General features: G+C 56.1%; 1 protein-coding gene across 5 annotated transcripts; it reads left to right on the top strand.

The window, feature by feature from the left end:
• The first annotated feature begins 1,774 nt into the window (after window positions 1-1,774).
• LOC123779703 (multidrug and toxin extrusion protein 2) lies at window positions 1,775-19,567 on the top strand. 5 transcript variants are annotated; one of them, XM_045778122.2, is made up of 17 exons: window positions 1,775-1,983; window positions 2,897-2,998; window positions 3,287-3,355; window positions 4,121-4,269; window positions 4,895-4,937; window positions 7,647-7,691; window positions 7,909-8,006; window positions 8,457-8,554; window positions 9,600-9,713; window positions 10,437-10,504; window positions 11,128-11,236; window positions 11,902-11,977; window positions 12,419-12,488; window positions 17,432-17,564; window positions 17,644-17,738; window positions 18,206-18,317; window positions 19,275-19,567. In XM_045778122.2, exons 1-17 carry the CDS (start codon window positions 1,789-1,791, stop codon window positions 19,493-19,495), a joined length of 1,797 nt encoding a protein of 598 aa, XP_045634078.2. In that variant the 5' UTR covers window positions 1,775-1,788; the 3' UTR covers window positions 19,496-19,567. The 5 variants fall into 5 exon arrangements, with proteins under 5 accessions (XP_045634078.2, XP_087723792.1, XP_087723793.1 ...); XM_087867667.1 differs by lacking the exon at window positions 1,775-1,983 and adding an exon at window positions 1,990-2,706; XM_087867668.1 differs by lacking the exon at window positions 1,775-1,983 and adding an exon at window positions 1,990-2,675.
• The last annotated feature ends 64 nt before the right edge of the window (window positions 19,568-19,631 follow it).

The raw sequence follows: 19,631 nt of genomic DNA on the forward strand, positions 1-19,631 counted from the left end.
GGGAGAGAACAGCTTAATCCAGAGGGAAATGTAGGCATTACCACTTATGTAAGAATCCTGGGGAACGTTTGTGGGAATGCTTTTGAGGACGCTCGATCAAGGACCTGCCCTCGGAAGGATGAGCTGACCTTGACCTGCTGCACCCCCTCGGCCAGACGGAGAAACCCAGACTGGACCACAGAGCCCAGTGTTGCAGCTGGAAGCAGGCCCTTGACACGGAATCTCTTCCATCCTGGTGGGGACAGCTGTGCCTTCATTAAAACTGACCTTGGAGTTCGATTTGCTCGCCTGCCCCGCACCCAGGGGCTCACCCGAACCCCCGCTCCCAAGGCCCCCCATCGCCGGGACTCCCACAACGTGTGACTTCTGACCACAGAAGTCACGTCACTGCTGCAGGAGTGGGGCAGGGGGCCCAGGCTGGCGGGACACCGCTCTGGCCGCGTGGCCCCCAATCTGGGGACAGCGGGTATCACCCAACAGAGGCAACCCCCACGCCAAGGCCCAGGTGCCCCGGAGTGAAGGAGAAGGTTTTGGCCACCCTTTCGGGAGAGGAAGCCAAACCAGCCCAGAATGGGCCAAAGGTGAGAACTGGAAAAGTCATCAGAGGCGCGACATCTTAGATACTGGCGACCAGCTTGTAACTAGAGGGACGGAGCTTTGATCCGTAGCCCTGCCTTGTTTCGGTCACACGCTAATCATTGCAATGGTAATAAAATGTCCTCTCGTTCCTCTGTGTCGGTGGCAGTTAATTTTACTGTGTCATGTGCAGGCTGTAGAAATTTGTACTAGGAGCTCGACAGAATGAGGGAAGAAAGAGTGGTCGCCCAGGTCACGCGGGAGCACAGAGCCTCGGAGCATTCGGGATGCTGCGTGAAGCAAGGGTGTGCATGTGGGGAGCAGCGTGCAGTGCACGCAGGGCTGTGTTCTGGGGTCCTGCTGGCTGCTCCCTCCCTGCAGGGGTGGGTGTGGGAACCAGCTGGGCGGATGGGCACGGGCCCTCCCACGGCCGCTGTCCTGCCTGCCCCTGTCACTCGTGTGTCGTTTTCCGGGCTGAGCCCACTTCCCAAAGCCTGAGCCGGGACTGGACCAAGTGAGGTGGTGGTGATGAGCTTCCCGCGGCCCGCCCCCCCGTCCCTGGTCGGAGGCCAGCCCTGCGTGGGAGAGAACAGCAGGTAGACTGGGCAGGCCAGAGAGGACCCTGGTGGGATGCCCAGTGATGGGCATCTGGGCAAAATGGAGGGCAAGAGGGGTGAGCTGTTTGCCCAAGTGGGGTCACCCTGGCTCTCAGAGACGCTGCTGAGAGGGATGGCAGGCAGAGAGAGGGCTAGGGGTCTCTGCCCCAGGTATCCTGGCTCCTGGCAGCAGGCCACTGCGTCCTCCCACCCACCGCTCCCGGGGCAGGGCACTGGAGGCTGAGGCTGTCCACCCCCCAAGTCCTCATCACTTCATCTGTGGACTGGGAGTCATCATGGGTACCGTCGTGCTGGGGTGTAAGATGCCCAGCGTCTCAGCCCACCCCAGCCAGGGCATCCTGCCCTCACCCCCAGAACCAGCACACCCCACACTGCCCCAAACCCTCTCCTTCTGGGGCTTTGCAGCTGACCTCTCTGGGACAGCATCAGCCTGGGTGACTCCCGGGTGCCCAGGGCTCCATCCTGTCCTCCCCTGGTGACAGAGCCAGTGGGCCGGGCAACAGGGCCACGGTGCCGGGAGGCAGGGCATGTCCCATAGGTTGCAGCAGCGGCCCCTCCTCCTGCCCCTTACTCATTAGCCAGGCTGCGAGGTGACATGGGCTTGGCCAGGCAAGGCTGGCTGCAGGAGTGCCCAGGCATGCAGGGCGGACAGCAGCCTGGTCTCGGAATGGACAGCGTTCAGGACACGATCCCCCAAGACCGAGGGGGCTGTTGCCCTGCCCTCCGCAGGCTGGTCCCTGTTGGCTTTGGGGCCGAGGTGTGGACACTCTTTGTCCTTTCCGGACCCTTGGTAAGAAGGTGAAGTTGGGGGGGGGGTAGGCAGTAAGGCTGGGGGCCAGCTGCTGTCCAGGTGTGAAGGGGGCTGCTCACACCCCTCCCCAGAAACTGCCCATGTTGACCATGTCCAGGCTGGACCAGGGGCCACCACCCAGAGTGTGACAGACAGTAGGACAGCGGTCCCTGGACAGTGCCTGGGGTGGCAGTGGGGCCTGACCTCACTCAGCAGCCGGCAGCCCCCACTCCAAAGGGGCAGGTGTGTCTTCCTTCAGAAACAAAAGAGAGGGCTGGATTGAATCCCTGGGATGACCCATGAGACCCATTAATGCAGGAGTCCGTGGGCCCCCCCGCAGACAGTTTGCAGGGGGAAGAAGGGGCCATCTGCCCGTTTTATTTCCAATGGGAAAATTGCTTTACTTTTTTTTCTGACCATAAAGACTAATCAGTACGTGGCCCCATGAAAGTTCCAGGCGAAATGAAAAGTTCTGGAGAAGTTTATCTTTAATCCCACCACGTGGACATAGCCATTACTCTTTTGCATGAGGTCTGACCAAAGGATGATGCAGAGCATGGCTGGAGGAGGAGATGTTCGCGTTGGGCTCTCCGCGCTCCGGGCTGCGCGGCTGCTAGGTGCTTCTCGTGCATTCTTGCACTTTAGGCAGGGAAGCCTGGAGCCCAGAGGCTGAGCCCAGAGGCTCACGGCAGGTGCTGACAGCAGAACGGGAGAAAGACTCAGGTGTCCTGCCGCGGCCTTAGTCACAGTGCTTTGCTTTCTTTCCCCTCTTGCGGACAATGGGGCCGGCGGCTGTGGGGGGGGGGTTGGTTTTTTTGTGGGTCTCCGTTGTGAGCCCCCCCCCAGGACCTGGAGAAGCCTCAGTGTGGGGCTGGGAGGGGCAGGGCCCTTGATCCTGGCTGCCGTCCCCCAGTTTTTGTTTCAGGTGCTGACCTTCATGATCCATGTCGTGAGTTCGGTGTTTTGCGGGCACCTGGGCAAGCTGGAGCTGGCGTCAGTGACCCTCTCGGTGGCCGTGAGTATCGCCGGGCCGGTGTTGGGGATGCTTTCCCTACCCCGAACGCCCCCATCCCGGAGACACAGCATGAGGGCTGACAGCTGCATTCACAGCTGGGCCTGGGGGGGGGGGCTTGCCCAATGGCACATAGTAGGTGTCTGGGGCAAGAAGGGGGTCTCTGGCTCAGCCGCACATCAGGGCTCTTGTTGGGTGGCCTCCCCCAGACACAGGGTGCCCCCCTGGGTTCCCCTTCTTCACCCCCCCACCCTTGACAAGCCCCGTGTTCTCTCCCGTGTCCGGCTCCAGTTCGTCAATGTCTGTGGAGTTTCCATTGGATTGGGCTTGTCCTCGGCGTGTGACACCTTGATGTCCCAGGTGGGTGGGCCTCCTGGAGCTGGGCAGAAGGGCACCCACTGAAGGCCCTTCGGTGACCCCTGGATCTGGGAGCCCATCAAACAGGCGCTGGGGACAGCTGCTCCTGGCCTGCCTGCTGTCAGGGACTTAGATCCGTCGTTTGCAACGAGTCCAAGCAGATGGGCAAGAGAGCCACGGAGGGAATGGGGTGGAGGCCATTCCCTGGCCTCATGTGTCAAATGCTGAGGGTGCACCTATGGGGTCCCTCCTGCTCTCAGGGGCCCAAACTGCCCAGTGGGGCTCAGCTTTCCTGGGGGGTCTGAACTCACGGTGGACCTTGGGACTTGGGCTCAGTCCTGGTTGCCCCTTAGCAGCATGGGGACTTGACAAATGCTCTCGGAGCTTCCCTGGCTCTAGCTGTGACACTGGAGAATGACGCCCCCTTGTTAGGGGCTTTTGAAGAACTGGGCACAAGGGGGAGACCAAGGCTGGTGCAGGGCCTGGCGTGGGGCTAGTGTTCGGTGAATTACCGCTACTGTGATTGCATGAGCAGGCTGAGCCCTGGCAGAGGAAGCTGAGCCCAGAAGGGCGCCCCCCCCAGGCTGTAATCAGGGGGTGCCAGAGGCCCGCTCCCGGGGCATGGACAGCTGCCGACGGAGTCCCGGGCCCATCCCCACAGCACTAGTGCCGCTAAGGGGGTTGATGCCCTGGCTAGGCTCCCCCAGGGGACAGAGGGAAGGCACCGAAGGTGTGGGCAGCCTGACCCAGGACTGAGCTGTTTTGCAGAGCTTCGGCAGCCCCAACAAGAAGCACGTGGGGGTCATCCTGCAGAGGGGCACCCTGGTGCTACTTCTCTGCTGCTTCCCCTGCTGGGCGCTCTTCCTCAACACCCAGCAGATCCTGCTGCTCTTCCGGCAGGACCCGGCCGTGTCCAGGTACTGCTTGGCTCCTGCTGGGACGCCGGGGAGGGACCCCCTAAAGGAGACCACTCCCTAGACACCCCCCCCCCCCACATCCCCCCCGTGCTTCTCTAAGATGCCAGCGGTCACAGGTGCAGCTCCTGGGGAAAGAAGGTTCCAGGATGCCATTTTTTTCCGGGCCTCTCCCTTCGTGGCGTGCTGCTCCAGCTGCGACCAGCAGGGGGCAGACACGCGGCCAGTCTTAATTCGGGACGGAGAGATGATGGGATTTGCATTTGTGTCCCTGCGTGGGTATTACCTTGTTCCTTTTGTAGGACGTGCACTTCCTTTGCTGCTTTCTTGATAAGATATCACCTTCTCCCCGCCCCCCCCCCAAACACCACATGTTACTCCAAGTTTAAGTTCCCTGGCCATGACGACCCCGAGGTTAGATCCTTGCCCCCCACCCCTTCTGGCACCTTCCAAGCACGTACTAGTGGCACCCCGTGACTACTTGTCTTCAGGGCCTGGCAAAGCCTCTCTTCCAACCTGAGGTGCCCAGAGTGTTCCTCGGGCAGCCTCCCCGTTCCTCACTCCCCCCCCCCCCCCCCCCGCCACGGGCGCAGCCTGGGCGGCTCTGGAGCTCCTGGCTCTCTTCCAGGGTAACCCAGGAGTACGTGCTCATCTTCATCCCAGCACTTCCGGTAAGTGCCTCCGTCTCCCGAGCCTGGAAGAGGGTGGACTTACACTCCCTTAGATGCTGGCGATTGCTTTTCTATGCTTTTCCATGCTGTCTGCTGGGGAGGCCCAGGAGCCCGCAGCGACTTCCGGCCGAGCCACTGAGGCAGGCTGCAGGCGAGAGGATTCCAGTCTCATTCCAGTGCATGCAGATGGGCCTTTTAAGAACTAACGTAACATGTTTTCTGATTAGAAAACCATTTATTGGAGAAATCGTGGGAAGCGTGGGAACGAAACATTTTAAATCACCTCGAATCCTGTCCCCCCCCCCCCAAGAGAATATAGGGTAATCGCTCTTTGCAGGATTATTTCTGTTCGTGGGCGCGTGTGTTCAAACACGCATGCGCACGTGTAGTTGGAAAGGAGGTCTATGTGTGTCTCTGGTATTATAACCTGCTTTTCCCCTTTCCAATATGTTGCTAGCCCTTGGACGTGATTATAAATAGCCTTACACAATATCCATTTCAAAGTCTAGGGAGTATCCTATCATTGTCTTAACATTGTATTAACCAAATCCCTGTTTGGTAGGTATTTCCCCTGTTTCCAATATTCACTATCAGAAGGAAGATTGTGATAAACACTCTTACAGAAAAATCTTTGTGAAATCTGTAACGATTTCCTTCGGGTGCATTATTGGAATTGGCGTGTTCTGGCAATGGCTTTTCATACCAATTTGTACCAAATGTACCCCCACTAGCCACATTCGCCCTAGTGCAGAGTGTTGTTACTAACATTTTTTTCCAATTCGAAATCGTTTTCACGTGCATTTTATTGCTAATGAACCCTTTTTTCATGTATTTATTGATCATTTTGTTCTGTGAACTGTCCATACCCTTCGCTTATTTTACTGGGTTCATCTTTTTTTTTTTTTAAGATTTATTGATTTATTAGAGAGAGAGAGAGATCGAGGGAGGGGCAGAGGGAGAGAGAGAACCTCAAGCAGAGTCCCTGCTCAGCTCAGAGCCTGACGCAAGGCTTGATGTCACCACCCCAGAGATCATGACCTGAGCTGAAACAAGAGGCCAACGCTTAACCGACCGAGCCACCCAGGTGCCCCTGGGTTAATCTTTTTCTAATTATTATCACTCTTGTTAACTAATAACCCTTTGTCATATATGGCACATACTTTTTCACTTTTTAAGCTTGTCACTTGCCTTTTAATTTTTTGATATTTTTGAACTAAAGAATTTTTATTGAATACATAACAGATCCAGAAGCCCTCTTCCTTATGGGGTCTCTCATGAGCTTAAAAGCACTTAGCCCCATTGCAAGATTATATAAACATTTGCCTATGTCGTCTTTGAGCCCCTCCTAAGGTTTTTATTTTTACCTTTAAGACTCTAACCCATCTAACAAACTTTAACTAGGACTCATTATTGCATAGTCTCTCCTTTCTCCATTAAGTTATTAAATACCAGCTAAGCAGTGCATCTTGTCAAGTCGGTTCCTGGCCGGACCCAGTGGTCCGTATGTCTGCTCAGTTCACTGCTACGCTTTCTGATTTGTTGAGGCTTAGCGAGACATGTGACTAGTGGGCAGTGCTGTGTCCGGGATGGCGTCTTTGGAACGACAGCACCCCTTTGGTATCTTGCCAAACAGGGCCACTGGGGCTGGGTCAGGGGAAAACATGATGTTATCACTGTGGCAATTCCTTTATCGAATAAAGCCAGTCCCTCCCATAAAATGCTGCTGTAAAATTTACCAGAAAAGACATAATGGAAGTGTCAACTATCATTTACATAATGCTTACCTAACACTTGGGATGCTTAAACGTGCCATATACTGTTGTGTAAGCATTTGGCAATATTAACTTTCCATATATATGTAGAGATGACTACGGAGTATACGCACAGATGATTATCCCCATTGTAGATGAGAACACTGAGGCCCAGAGAGGTTAAGCAACTTGCCTAAGATCACACAGCTTGTAAGAAAGCGGGCTAGCCCTTGAATCCAGGCAATCCAGCTCCAGCTCCATGCTCTCAAGTACTGGGCTATACTGAAGAGAAGCAGAGGGCTAAGGGAAGGGATGGGGTAGGAAGGCGCAGGCCCAGGGCTAGGCTTTGACAGAGGACGGGGGGAGGGGGGACTGATGCGCATGCCCCCTCTGTCCTCTGCAGACACGAAGGGGCCTGCCACACTGTGGGGACTTGAGCATACTCAGCAGGGACTACCAATGACCACACTGCTGAGCCCCTCTGTCCCCCAGCCACCCCAGCCTGAGGCCACTGCCCCCAGATTGTTTTCAGCAACCAGAGCCAGGCTGGAGGATGGTCACAGCCCCTGGATTGGGGCTCTGGTGGGCGCTTCTGTCCACAGGCCCCCCGGTGTCCTCCCTGCGCTGATGGAAGGTTGGGGTCAGCAGCTCTCTGCCAGGTGCTCGGCCTCTTACACAAGCCTGCTGAACTGTGCTGTGTTGGAGCCAACCTTCCCTGCCTGTCCTCCCCTGTGGCCAAGCAGGAGCCCCGAGGGGGCCTCTGTCTGCCTAGGCAGGGCCAGAGCACCAGAGAGGGCTCAGCGGGTTTCAGCCCCCCGGGGGGGTGGGGCCCAGACATACTTTGGTGAAGTAATTACTCCATACTCGGGTATCAAGGAAATATCTGGTGATGTCCGCCTCGTGTTTCGGGCGTACTCACTGTTTGTGTGTCTGGTTTTTTTGTTTTTATTTTACACAGGCATTTTTCCTTTATGTCCTGCTGGCAAAATATTTGCAAAATCAGGTACAGGTCCCTGGCTAGAGGGGCAACCCCCTGTCCCAGCACAGTGCCCTATTCCAGTGGGAAGGGGTGCCTGGGGTTTCTCCTTTCTGCACCATCTGTGAGCCTAACCAAGGCCCAGCAAGGAGCTGCATGTCCTCAGCCTCTTTCCAGCCCCCGGACGTGCCCGGGCTGGGCCACACCCCTCGCTCCTGCCCTGCACGCCCTTCATTTATTTCAGGGAATCGTGTGGCCCCAAGTCTTCAGTGGCATTGTGGGCAACTGCATCAATGGCTTGGCCAACTACATCCTGGTTTCCATGCTGAGGCTGGGGGTCAGGTGAGCTCCGGGACTGGGGGGCTTTGGGGGTCCCATCAGGGAGCACTGCCCACCAGGCACTCTATCCCTTACCGGGGTGGGTCGGTCAGTATCCTCGCCTCACAAGAACTGCGGGGACTGTAGTGCAGAAGTGGGGTGTCACGAGGAATTGGGGGGTTCCCTCGGGTTCTGGGGGACTCCCCACCAAGGAGACGAGGGGAGGAGCCCTCCTCATCCGTGCCCCAGCTCGCCTGGAAAGGCCGAGAGTGGGGACCTGGCAGGGTGACTCCGGGGACTCTGTCGTCATGGTGCCCACGGCACTAGAGGCTGCTGCGGCTGGTCCCAGGATGGGGGTGCTGGCTGGGCCATGCCTGGGCCCCCTTCCCCTCCATGCTGGCTTCAGCAGGAGAGGCCCCTACCCCCAGGGCCAGAGTTGGCCACTGGCCGCAGCCCTGCTCTCTCCTTTTGCAGGGGCTCGGCTTACGCCACCACGATCTCCTACTTCGTGCAGACCATCTTCCTCTTTCTCTACATTGTGCTGAAGAAGCTGCACCTGGAGACGTGGGCAGGTGCAGAGGGCCGCCCTGCCTTTGGGGGGCTGAGCAGGACCCCAGCACGGGCCCAGGGTGTGCATTTGGCAGGTGGTCAGAAGGCCCAGTTGGAGCCCCAGTGGAGGGGCCCTGTCTCGGGGCTTGCCTCCACTTCCCCTCAGGGCCTCCTTCCCCTTTGCTCCACCCCTCAGGGCCCCTCCCCCAGAGGCCCCAGGTCCCCCCCACCAAATGTGACTCGGTGCAGAGCCCTGCTGGGGACAGCCCCAGGGCGCTTTCTGGCCGGCTCCCTGATCTCAGGGTGGTGACACAGGGGAAATCCTAGGTGTCAGCAGTGGGCCGAGTGCCCGACATTTCTGACCCCAGTTAAACTCCATGACACTTTATTATCCCCATTTACACAGAGGACACTGAGACAGAGTGTTTAAACAAATGTGCCCAAAATGCTGGAGGCGGCATAAGCTGGGGCTGGACTTGAACCTGTGCCTGTCGGAGATTTTTCTGCCTCCTGAAACCTAACTCTGTAGACCGTGGGGTCCCCTTGCAGACATTTCAGGACCAGCTCTCTGGCTGGGGCCTCAGTCACGGGGCAGGGAGTCTGCCGCCCCTGCCCACCCCCCATGTCTGCACAGCCCTATCTGCCCTGAGAATCCTTTGGGCAACCTTGACCACATACCATCCTCCCAAGAACCCTTCCAGAGAGGCAGGGCAAAGAGAACTCAGATCTTCAGATGAGGGAATGGAGCCCAGAAAGGGCAGGGTGGTTCCCCAAGATCCCACCATGGTGTCGCGGGCGGGGTGGGGACTCCCACCCATGCCTGAGGCTCCCATCCTGAGCGGCCCTGTGGGGCTGCCATGTGAGCGGGCGCCCTTGCCCTGCACCCTCCTCCTGCACCACACCTGCCCTGGACTGGCGGGCATGCCCCGTGCAGAACACGAAGTGCCTGGACGTGCTGAGCTGCGCCTGGGAGTGGGCAGAGCCAGGGGTTGCCAGGGGCTCGTGGCAGTGGGTGGGCATGCGCAGTGGGCTCCCTGCCCAGCTCTTGAGTGGGGCTTCTGTTCCTAGGCTGGTCCAGCCAGTGCCTGCAGGACTGGGGCCCCTTCTTCTCTCTGGCCGTTCCCAGCATGCTCATGGTATGCATTGAGTGGTGGGCCTACGAGATCGGGAGCTTTGTCATGGGTACGTGGACGGGCACGTCTCTGGGAACCGTGGGCAGCTCCGAAGCCCCCTTCCCCGGGTGGGCAGTACAGCAGCCTGGGCCAGCCTGGGCCTGTGGCGTTCTTATCACCCCCACAAGGTTGTGAGCTCCCGGAAGGCAGGCCTGGCCCTTTCCTGTCAGGATCCCAGCACCACCCAGCAAAGGCCTAGAACTCAGCAGGTGCCCAGGCCAACTGGTTGAGTCAGGGAGGGAGCAAGGAACTGAACCAGCCGGGGTGTGAGCATGTGTGGGCCTGTCAGGCGTGTGACACGCATGTGCTCACTGGAGCACCCAGGGTGGAGTCCGCACAGCCCGAGAATCAGGCCAGTGCGAGAATGGCCCTGGGAGACCTTCTGGTCCAACCCTTGCCCCCCATGTACAGATAGGTAAACTGAGCCCCCAAGAACAGAGTCACACAGAGTTGCAGAGTGGCAGGGCTGGGACCCAAACTCGCCTCTCCTGATCTTGGCCCAGGTCTCTTTTCTCTTGTTCACCATGCCAAGGTACACCAAGGACGTGAAAGTCAAACCATACAGGAAACAGTCTCCAGAAAATTCCACCAGGATTTTCCTGGAAGGCTGAAGGCCAAGCAGGAACATCTTCCATTGCGAATCTGCCCTTGGAAATCACTGTCCAGGGTCTGTTAGCCGGCCCCAGGGCTGGGGGCTGACTCTGTGCCCCCCCACCCCCCCTCCCCCCGGCAGGCCTGATCAGCGTGCTGGACCTCTCTGGCCAGGCCATCCTCTACGAGCTGGCCACCGTGGTCTACATGGTGAGTCCCTTCTAGGGGCACCTTTCCCACACCCTCCATCCTGGCCCAGCCGCCCCTGACGGCCTCGGGTGTCACAGAAGAGGGGACAGTCACCCAAGGGCCATCTCTATCTCCTGAGGGACCCTCCTGGACCGTCTGTGCCCGTTCAGGTCCGGGCCCTGCCAGACACACACAGGTGCCCCACAGCTGTTCCAGGAGGGTAATACTGAACTCACATATTGGTATTAGAATTTTTTGAATTGGCACCATTCAAAAACGGGGAGATTTCACATTGTAATCTGAATGTGAATTTGAAAATCTGAATGTGAAAAATGTAATTGCATTTTCTTGAAAAATGGGACCTTCCATATAGCAGTGGGCCTACATTCCCGCATGCCCCAGTCAGTGAGAGCTGGGTGATGGCGTCCCCTGATGGTGGTGCGGGAGGGGGGCATCGCTGTCCCCCACCACGGTCCCCATAGCTCCCGCCCCTTCCCATAGAGACATGAGTTGTCCCATGTCACTTAGGTATGTATCTGCCAGCCTCCTGGGGACATTGTCTGGCTCACTCAAGGCATCCCCAGCCCATCTCCTCATGCCGGAGGTTGGCTCCACTGACAGCCCCTTGTTACCTGTGATCCCAGATTCCCCTGGGGCTCAGCAACGCGGTCTGTGTCCGGGTGGGGACGGCCCTGGGAGCTGCGGATACTGCCCAAGCCAAGCGGTCTGCCATCTCAGGCATGCTCTGCACAGGTGGGTACAGTCCTCCTGGTGGGGGGAGGGTCTTGGAAAGTTGGAGCCCAAGGCAGGGGAGAAACCAGCCCCCGGCCCCCCACCCCCGGGGCCCGGAGCAGCCCCTGCTGAGTTGACACCACCTTTCCACCCCTTACCTTAGTGTCACCTTGTGAAGTCCCTTCTTCCCCAGGCTTCTTCCTCCAGCTGTCCAGGGTCCTTTTGCAAATTTGCCCTCCCAGCATCCCCGGAGCTTGGGCCCTGCCCATCCCCCAGCCCCCTCCCTTTCCCCCCCCATCCCAGAATGAACCAATCTTGTGTCCCCCTCGTGGCTCTGCATTCTGAGGCCACCGGGTCCAGATGAGCCTGTCTGTGGAGAGCAGCGGTTCGCAGGCATTAGGCTGCATCAGAATCTGCTGGTTGGCTGTGTCCATGCACAGACCGCCGGGCCTCGCCCCACAGAGTTTCCGATTCAGGATGCCTGAGACGGGGGTCCGAGAACCTGCATTGTTAACAAGTTACCAGGTGATGCTGATGCTGCCGGGCCAGGAACCGCACTTTGAGAACCAGAGGAGGAAAGGCATTCCCTCCATTGTCCCACCTGGTGCTGACCTCCGCTGGGCTCCTCTGCGGGGCCGGGGGGGTGGGGGTGGGGGGCACAAATGCTCTTCCTTTGTCTCTTCCAGTTGGCACCTCGCTGGTTGTGGGCACGCTGTTGAGCCTCCTGAGAAACAAACTGGGGCATATTTTTACAAATGATGAGTAGGTAATCAGTTCTCTTCTCGGACTTCTGGGAAACGCCGGAGTGGCTGGCGGCGGGTCCTCAGGGCCGTGCCGCACGGCTGGCTGGCTTGGTGCGAGGTCCAGAGGAAGGGGACGAGGCCCGACTTTGCTCTCACTGGGAGGAAGCTGGCGAGCAGACGTCTCTGCTTCTCTCCCCGGACCGCGGCCTCCCTCCATCACTTGCTTGGACAGGATGCTGAGTGAAGGGCCGTAGGATATTGGGGCGGGGGGGGGGGGACTCTTCTGGCGTTTAAGACCCACGGACATGCAGAAACTCAGGGCTAGAAATGTCAAGTTCGTGTGGGGCCACTACCTCTATTCCAATCCGTTTTAGGAGGTGGCAGAACAGAGGGGAGGTAATGAGTCTCACGGTCATAGCTTAGATCTCCACACCGGTGTTCTTCCCTGTCTCTCCTGCAGAGAAGTCATCGCCCTGGTGAACAAGGTCTTGCCCATTTATATCGTCTTTCAGCTATTTGAGGCTGTCTGTGTGAGTACTGGCCTGGGGGGAAGCCCGAACCCCCAGTCCGAGTCCACGCTCATGGGCGCTCCCTGAGGCCTCCCTGGGATGTGAGGGTTAACTCATTAAAACACGTAAAGGGCTAACTGTATATAGGAAGGGCCCGAAGTTTTTGCTTGTATTAATTCTATTATTATTCAAAACAATGACTCTCCTTCCCGTCTGCAATTGCCACAAGGCAAAAGATGAACGCAGATTGGCGAAACACGGACAGATTGCACAGCATAAACTCCCACACGCTGTTGCCCAAGCGAAGGGACCTGAGAGGGAGGGAGTCACCCCAGAGTAGGGAGGGACCGAGTTTCCTGCATCTCCGCCCCTGTAAGACAAGTCCCATTTAGTGCGGCTCTGAATGACGTGAATTTTAAAGAGTGCCACATTAAAAAAAAAGAAGAAGAAAGAAAGAAAAGAAAACAAAGAAAGAAAACACTAACATCTCCTTTCGGAAGCAGAGTTTGGAACCCCGTGTCCTCTACTTCACATCTTGAGTTCGTCAGGAACGTGTCCCTTGCATAACATGCAACAGCCTTTGTAGGCTTCAAGAGCTCCACAGAGCACCTGCCCTCCGGGCTGGTTCTGCCCTGGGGAAAATCACGTGTACAATAACTATTAACGCACGTGAAAAAAAAAAGTCTCAGTGAAGGATTTTTCTAAAAGACAGCGTACTCTGCCCAATCCACTATATATTCTAGAATTTACGCTCGACTCAAGCAGGCATGCACAAAACTTAGAGCCCATGCTCTCAGCCTTCAGCAGAACTGCCTCCTCTGGGCTGGGCTTCCTGATGGTATCCCAAGCTTTTATCACAGAACATGAAAAGAAACCATCCTGCGGAATCTGTTAGAGCTTTCGTCACAGATGGCATCAAGGACACTACTTTTTTTTTTTTTTTTGGCCACAGCTGAGAAATTCTTCTTGCAGTTAAGGTTTGGGAATAGGAATTCCTGGTGTAATTAAGTATGCCTCTTCTCCAGTGGGCAACACTTCTCTGTTCCCCAAGGACCTCCAGCGAATGTACGGCTAGCAATCGTGAGGGATCGAATAGCTGCTTGTCGGCATCTTATCATCTTTTCTACTGGCTATTTTCTTCTTAATTTATCCTTTCCGCGAAGCTTTTCTTTTTCTACGCCTGTGTGGGGTTGTGATTTATGGGCCATGAAATCCATGCATTTAGAATTGTGCATCAGGACAATCTGGTTTTAGTATCTTTCCATCACCTACCTTCCTCCCCCACATTTGCCTCTTGGCCTTTATGACTAAGGCTGCTGGGAGCATTCACGCATGTGTCTCTGTGTGGATGTCTGTTTTCATCTCTCTTGGCAGAGCCCTGCGCGTTCAATTGTTGGAAGTGTATGTGTAACTTCCTAAGAAGCGGCCAGACTGTTTTCCTCGGTGGCTGTACCATTTTACGCTCCCACTGGCAATACAGGAGGGGTCCCGTCTTCCCGCTGCCTTGCTCATTCTTGGGATTGTCTTTTGAAACAAAAATTAATAGATTTTAAAGAGCAGTCTTAGGTTTACAGAAGGAAATATAGAGTTCCCATAAACTTCCTCCCTCCCCTCAGTTTCCCTTATTATTCACGTCTTATTAGTAGTTATTAATTCTAAATTAGTAGTTATTAATTCAAATCTAGAAGGACACGGATCCACCATGATAGTCTCATACGAACAGTTTCACTGCCATTGACATCCGTGTGCCCCCTGGTCACTCCTCCCTTTCTCCCTGCTGGCATTTTGAAAGGAATTGTATTGAATCTAGAGGGCAGTTCGGGGAGAACTGTCAACAGTATTGGGGTCTCCAATCCATAGACACTGAGTGTCTCCCCAATTACTTAGATCTTCTTTGTCCAACGCTTTGTAGTCTCCAGTGGACACACCTGGCACTATTTTTGTGATATTTATCCCCAAGTATTTTTTTTTTATGCAATTGTGAATGGAACTGGTGTCTTCATTACATTTTTAGGTCACTGGTCCTAGCTTCTGGAAATAGAACTGATCTTTGTTTATTGCTCTTTTATCCTGTGACTTTGTTAAACTCATTCCAATAGTTGTGTGTGTGTGTGTGTGTGTGTGTGTGTGTGTGTGTGTGTGTGTGTATTCCTTTAAGATGTTCATATAGGATCAGGTCAACTGTGAATCAAGGGTTTTACTTCCCTCTCCCCATGTGGCTGGAACCAATATGATGTTGGATCCACACAGAGCATAATCAATGTCTTGTTCCCAACGTTAGGGCAAGAGTGTTCAGTCTTTCAGCATGAAATCTGTAGGATTTTTTTTTTTAAGATTTTATTTATTTATTCGACAGAGATAGAGACAGCCAGCGAGAGAGGGAACACAAGCAGGGGGAGTGGGAGAGGAAGAAGCAGGCTCCCAGCAGAGGAGCCTGATGTGGGGCTCGATCCCAGAACGCCAGGATCACGCCCTGAGCCGAAGGCAGACGCTTAACCGCTGTGCCACCCAGGCGCCCCATGTCTTCACTGTCTTATTTTCTTAGCCTTATTTTACCAAGGTCAACTCCTTGGCACGTGTCTGTCAGTGCCGTGGATCTCACCAATGAACTAGAATTTGGGGTTTCGTTGATTTTCGGTTGTTTTTCTGTTGTCTGTTTCAATGATTTCCACTCTCATCATCATTATTCCCATCCTCCTGGCTTATTTCGATACGGTTTGCCCTTACTAGTTTCTTAGGGTGGAATATTAGGCTATTGATTTGAGGCCTTTCTTCTTTTGGGATCTAGCATTTAAAGCTATAGAAATGTTTTCTAAGCACTGTGTTAGTGGTATCTAGTCAGCTTGATATGTTCTTTCACTTTGCATTCAAAATGCATTCAAAATATTTTACAATTTCTCCTGTTCTTTATTCTTTGACCCATAGAAGCATGTTAACTTCCAAACAAAAAGAAAAACAGAAGTGTGTTAACTTCCAATATTGGGGGTCTTCCCAGATTTCTTTCCTGTCGGTGTCTCTAACTTAATTCTGTCGTGTGGTCTGGCACAGACCCATCCCAGAGAATGTCATGTGTGTGACCTTTCCCCATGACCTGTTGTTTTATTTGGTAATCTGCCTGCACTGCTTCTGTGAATCCTGCCCCCTCTACAGCCTCCAGCTGCTCTCTCTACTCAGTTTTCTGGGGTTTTTTTCTCCTTTTAATTTTAGGCTTAGCTTCCTGGGCGGGGGGGGGGGGGTGGGGGGTGGGGGGGCCTGGCCCTTCTTGTGTGTTGGTCACTGGAAACCGTCCCTGTCATTCAAAATGCTCTAAAGGGGGGGCGCCTGGGTGGCACAGCGGTTAAGCGTCTGCCTTCGGCTCAGGGCGTGATCCCGGCATTATGGGATCGAGCCCCACATCAGGCTCCTCCGCTATGAGCCTGCTTCTTCCTCTCCCACTCCCCCTGCTTGTGTTCCCTCTCTCGCTGGCTGTCTCTATCTCTGTTGAATAAATAAATAAAATCTTAAAAACAACAACAACAAAAAACAAAAAACAAAAAACCAAAATGCTCTAAAGGGCTTTGCAGCCTTGGCACTGTGACATTTCAGGATGGATAATTCCTTGGTGTAAGGGGGTTGCCCTGTACGAGGCTTAGCATCCCTGGTCTCAACCCGCTAGGTACCAGTCGCACCCCCCGACTTGTGACCACCCCAAACCATCTTCAGACATTGCCCAATGTCCCCTGGAGGGCGACATTGAGAAATACTTGTCCAGAGCGCATCAATCATTATTTGGGAGGAGTCTTCTTCTAACCAAAAAATACTTTCTATGTCATGATAGATAAACACAAGTAACCCACACACCGCATTTCCAAGTTCAAGAGGCACACGTCTCCCCTCCCGCACGCACTGCGTCTGTGCTCAAAAGTGTGAAGCAAACCCCAAAATCCCCCACCTCCTTCCTCTCAGGGAAAGAAAAAGAACCAAGCATGCCTTCAGCAGCCACACTGATGAAACACGAATAGCGGATGTAATTCTTCCGTTCATTAGTCGGAGATCAGGTTGGGAGGGGAGCCCAATAAAACGAAGCAGTTAGTCTTTTGTCCAGAGCAGTTCTCGTCTGGGAGCGTTACGGGGACAGCAGCGAGCTGGGGCGGCAGGTCTCACGCGGAACAGACGACACCTGGGCTGGCCACGTGCGACATGCGCAAGCCGGGCCCCCGAAGATATCCACCCGCATCCGCATCCCCAGACCTGCGAATGGCAGGTGGCAGGAGGGAATTTTTGCCGACGGGATGAGGTGAAGGTCTTGAGCTGGGGCACGTGATCTTGGATTATCCAGAAGACCCGGGATAATCACAAGGGTTCTCATAAGCGAGAGACGGAGGCCGAGACAGACGGAAGACACCAGGCCAGCAGCAGAGGCTGGGACGGTGTCACCGCTGTCTGCGGGCCGAGAGCCAAGGAATGCAGGGCCGCCTCTAGAAGCTGCGAAAGGTAAAGAAATAGATTCTCCCCCTCGGGCCTCCAGAAGGAACCCGCCCTGCTTTTAGCTCAGCGAGACCCATTTCGGACTGGTAACCTCCCGAGCCAGAAAACCGTTCCGCGCCACTGACAGGAATTTGTCACAGCAGCAGTGGGAAGGCCACATGGCACAACTCCGTGAACACAACTCTGTGTGACGTTGGTCGCGTCTCCCAGACCGGCCGGTGGTCGGTCACCAATCCTACCTTGATTTTCTAGAGGGAGTCACAGTGTGGTGGTGAAGAGGGGGCTTGGAGTTGTGTCCAGAACACGGCTATTTCGGTTGCAACCGTGGGCAAGTGACTTGCCCTGACTCGGTGTCCCCACAGAGGGGACGAGAGCAGTGTCCCAGGGCTGAGTGAAAGGCGGCCTTGCAACAGGAGTGGCTCAGAAGGGAGCCCATGGCAGGAGGCCTGCCATCCGTCTCACGCCCGCCTCTCGCCCCTCTCTGCCTCCGCTCCCAGTGCGTCTATGGTGGAGTCCTGAGAGGGACCGGCAAGCAGGCCTTCGGAGCCATCGTGAATGCTGTCATGTACTATGTCGTCGGCCTCCCTCTCGGCATCATTCTGACTTTTGTGGTCAGAATGAGAATCATGGGTATGTGCCGCGAGGGAAGGTCGGAAGAGGCTTGGGGACCCTCGGACACTCTGTCCCCACGGCTGCTTGTCTCCCGCAGGCCTCTGGCTGGGCATGCTGGCTTGTGGCCTCCTGGCCGCTGCTGCCTTTGCCGTCTACACCGCCCGGATGGACTGGAAGCTCGCTGCAGAGGAAGTAAGCGAGGGGTGGGCCCCGGCCTGGCCAAGCGTGCAGAGCGACTGCTCCCCCGCCGTGCTCAGGGCACGTCGGGCATCGGCAGCAGCGATCTGTGGGATAAGCTGGGGGTGCGGGGACCACGGAGGGGCCACCTCGGCCTCCACATCAGCTCATCACTGTAGCGGGACCCCAAAAGGTGCCAGTACACTCTCCGATTACAAGGAGAAGCACGCACACAAAAACCCTTCCTTAGCCAACAAATCCCCAAAAAAGCAAACGGCTCAAACGAGGCTGAACCCAGACAAGTCCCTGAGCGTGTGTGGCCCAAGCTGAAGGCAGACGCGTAACCGACTGAGCCACCCAGGCACCCCGAGCTTACAGCGTGTTAAGGCAGGGTGCTGATGAGGCCAGTGGTGATCGGGAGGGCTGACCGGCTGACCCAGGCGCTCGCTCAGGCTGGCCCAAGAGAACTCTGTCTCTCGTAGGCTCAGAAACACGCCGGGCTGCTGCCGCAGAGCCCTGACGGCACAGTGACCACGGTGACCGCGGTGACCGCAGCCCCCCGCCCCGGGCCTGCGAAAGCTGTCACGTCTTCAGGTAATGCTGGCCTTGACACTTCTGCTGGGCACACACCATGCTGGGGGGACATTGCTCCTGGTGGCCTCGTGTCTGGGCCTGGGGCTAATGGGAACCTCACAGCCCAGGCTGCCATTCCTCCTCTTAGCACGGACGCGTGGTCCTAAGTAACCAGGAAGACGACACGACGAACCCTGCTGGAAGGGAGGTTGTGACTATGCCCCATTCTCAGATGAGAAAGGCAGGCTGAGAGCTTAGGTCACTTCCCTGTGCTCCTGCAACTGGGACAGGTGAGAAGATCCTTGCAGGGACCCGTCAGACCCGAGAGCACGTTCTCCTCTCTGAAGGCCATGTCCTGGCCCGCAGCATTTGGCCTCGGCAGGTCAGCCTGGCTGCACCGGCTGGGTGGGGGCTCTTCCCCTGCCCACCTCTCTGTACCCCATCGGATAGGTGGGCACCTCTGATTTATATCCAGGGTCTCTGTGAAAAAGTGGCAGCCTTGGCTCGAGGTGCAGGTGCCGTCCTAGGCCAGGCAGGCGTAGCGTGTGGGGCGTGCATGGACACAGCCCACTTATCTCGGTGACCTCGTCTCACCCGGGGCTCTGCCTTCATCAGCGCAGTAGGGAGCTAGCGGACTAAACTCGGGGAGCTCAGTGTCACAAGAGACCACGGTAAGGTCCATGTGGACGTCACACTCAACGTGTCATCCCAAGGACAGGCTCGGATAGGAAGCCCTTTAACGTGGTCTTAGTAGTAGCTTTATCTATGCATCAGACTCACACTGCGAGATGCTTTCCCATCATTGCCTCCTCCGATCCTGCTGCGGGGCAGAGAAGGCTCATTGTGCTCCTGTGCGGGCATTTTCCGTCGTAAGGCACAGAGGCCGAGTAACTGTCACCCGGCGTTAACACCTGCAGCCGGGCTGTCCCCCACCCAGCCCCCCAGCACTGCTGACTTGGCTCCTGTTTGCCTCTGCAGTGGCTACGGGTAACTCGCCGGGCATCGCCCTGATGACGTATTCAAGGCCCGAGTGCCACCTGGACCTCTTCAGGACCCCAGAGGCAGCCCGTGCCCTGTCGGCCCCCGCCAGCCCCCTGTCAGTGAAACAGCTGCTCGTCCGCCGTGGGGCTGCTCTGGGGGTGGCGTCAGCCATGCTGTCGGTGGGCCTGGCCATCAGGTTGCTGACCACCAGACACTAGCCACGCAGCTGGGAGCCAGAAAGGGAGCCAGGAGTGGCCGCCCCCACCTGCCCACACCTGCCTGACCCAGTGAGCGGACACCTCCGAGAATGACCTGCACCTGGCACGTGTGACCAGTGTCAGACTCGTGTGTCAA

Source organism: Ursus americanus, chromosome 14, assembly GCF_024610735.1.
Source record: "Ursus americanus isolate L20-20 chromosome 14, mUrsAme1.1.p, whole genome shotgun sequence".
In the NCBI taxonomy this organism is placed as follows: Eukaryota; Metazoa; Chordata; class Mammalia; order Carnivora; family Ursidae; genus Ursus; species Ursus americanus.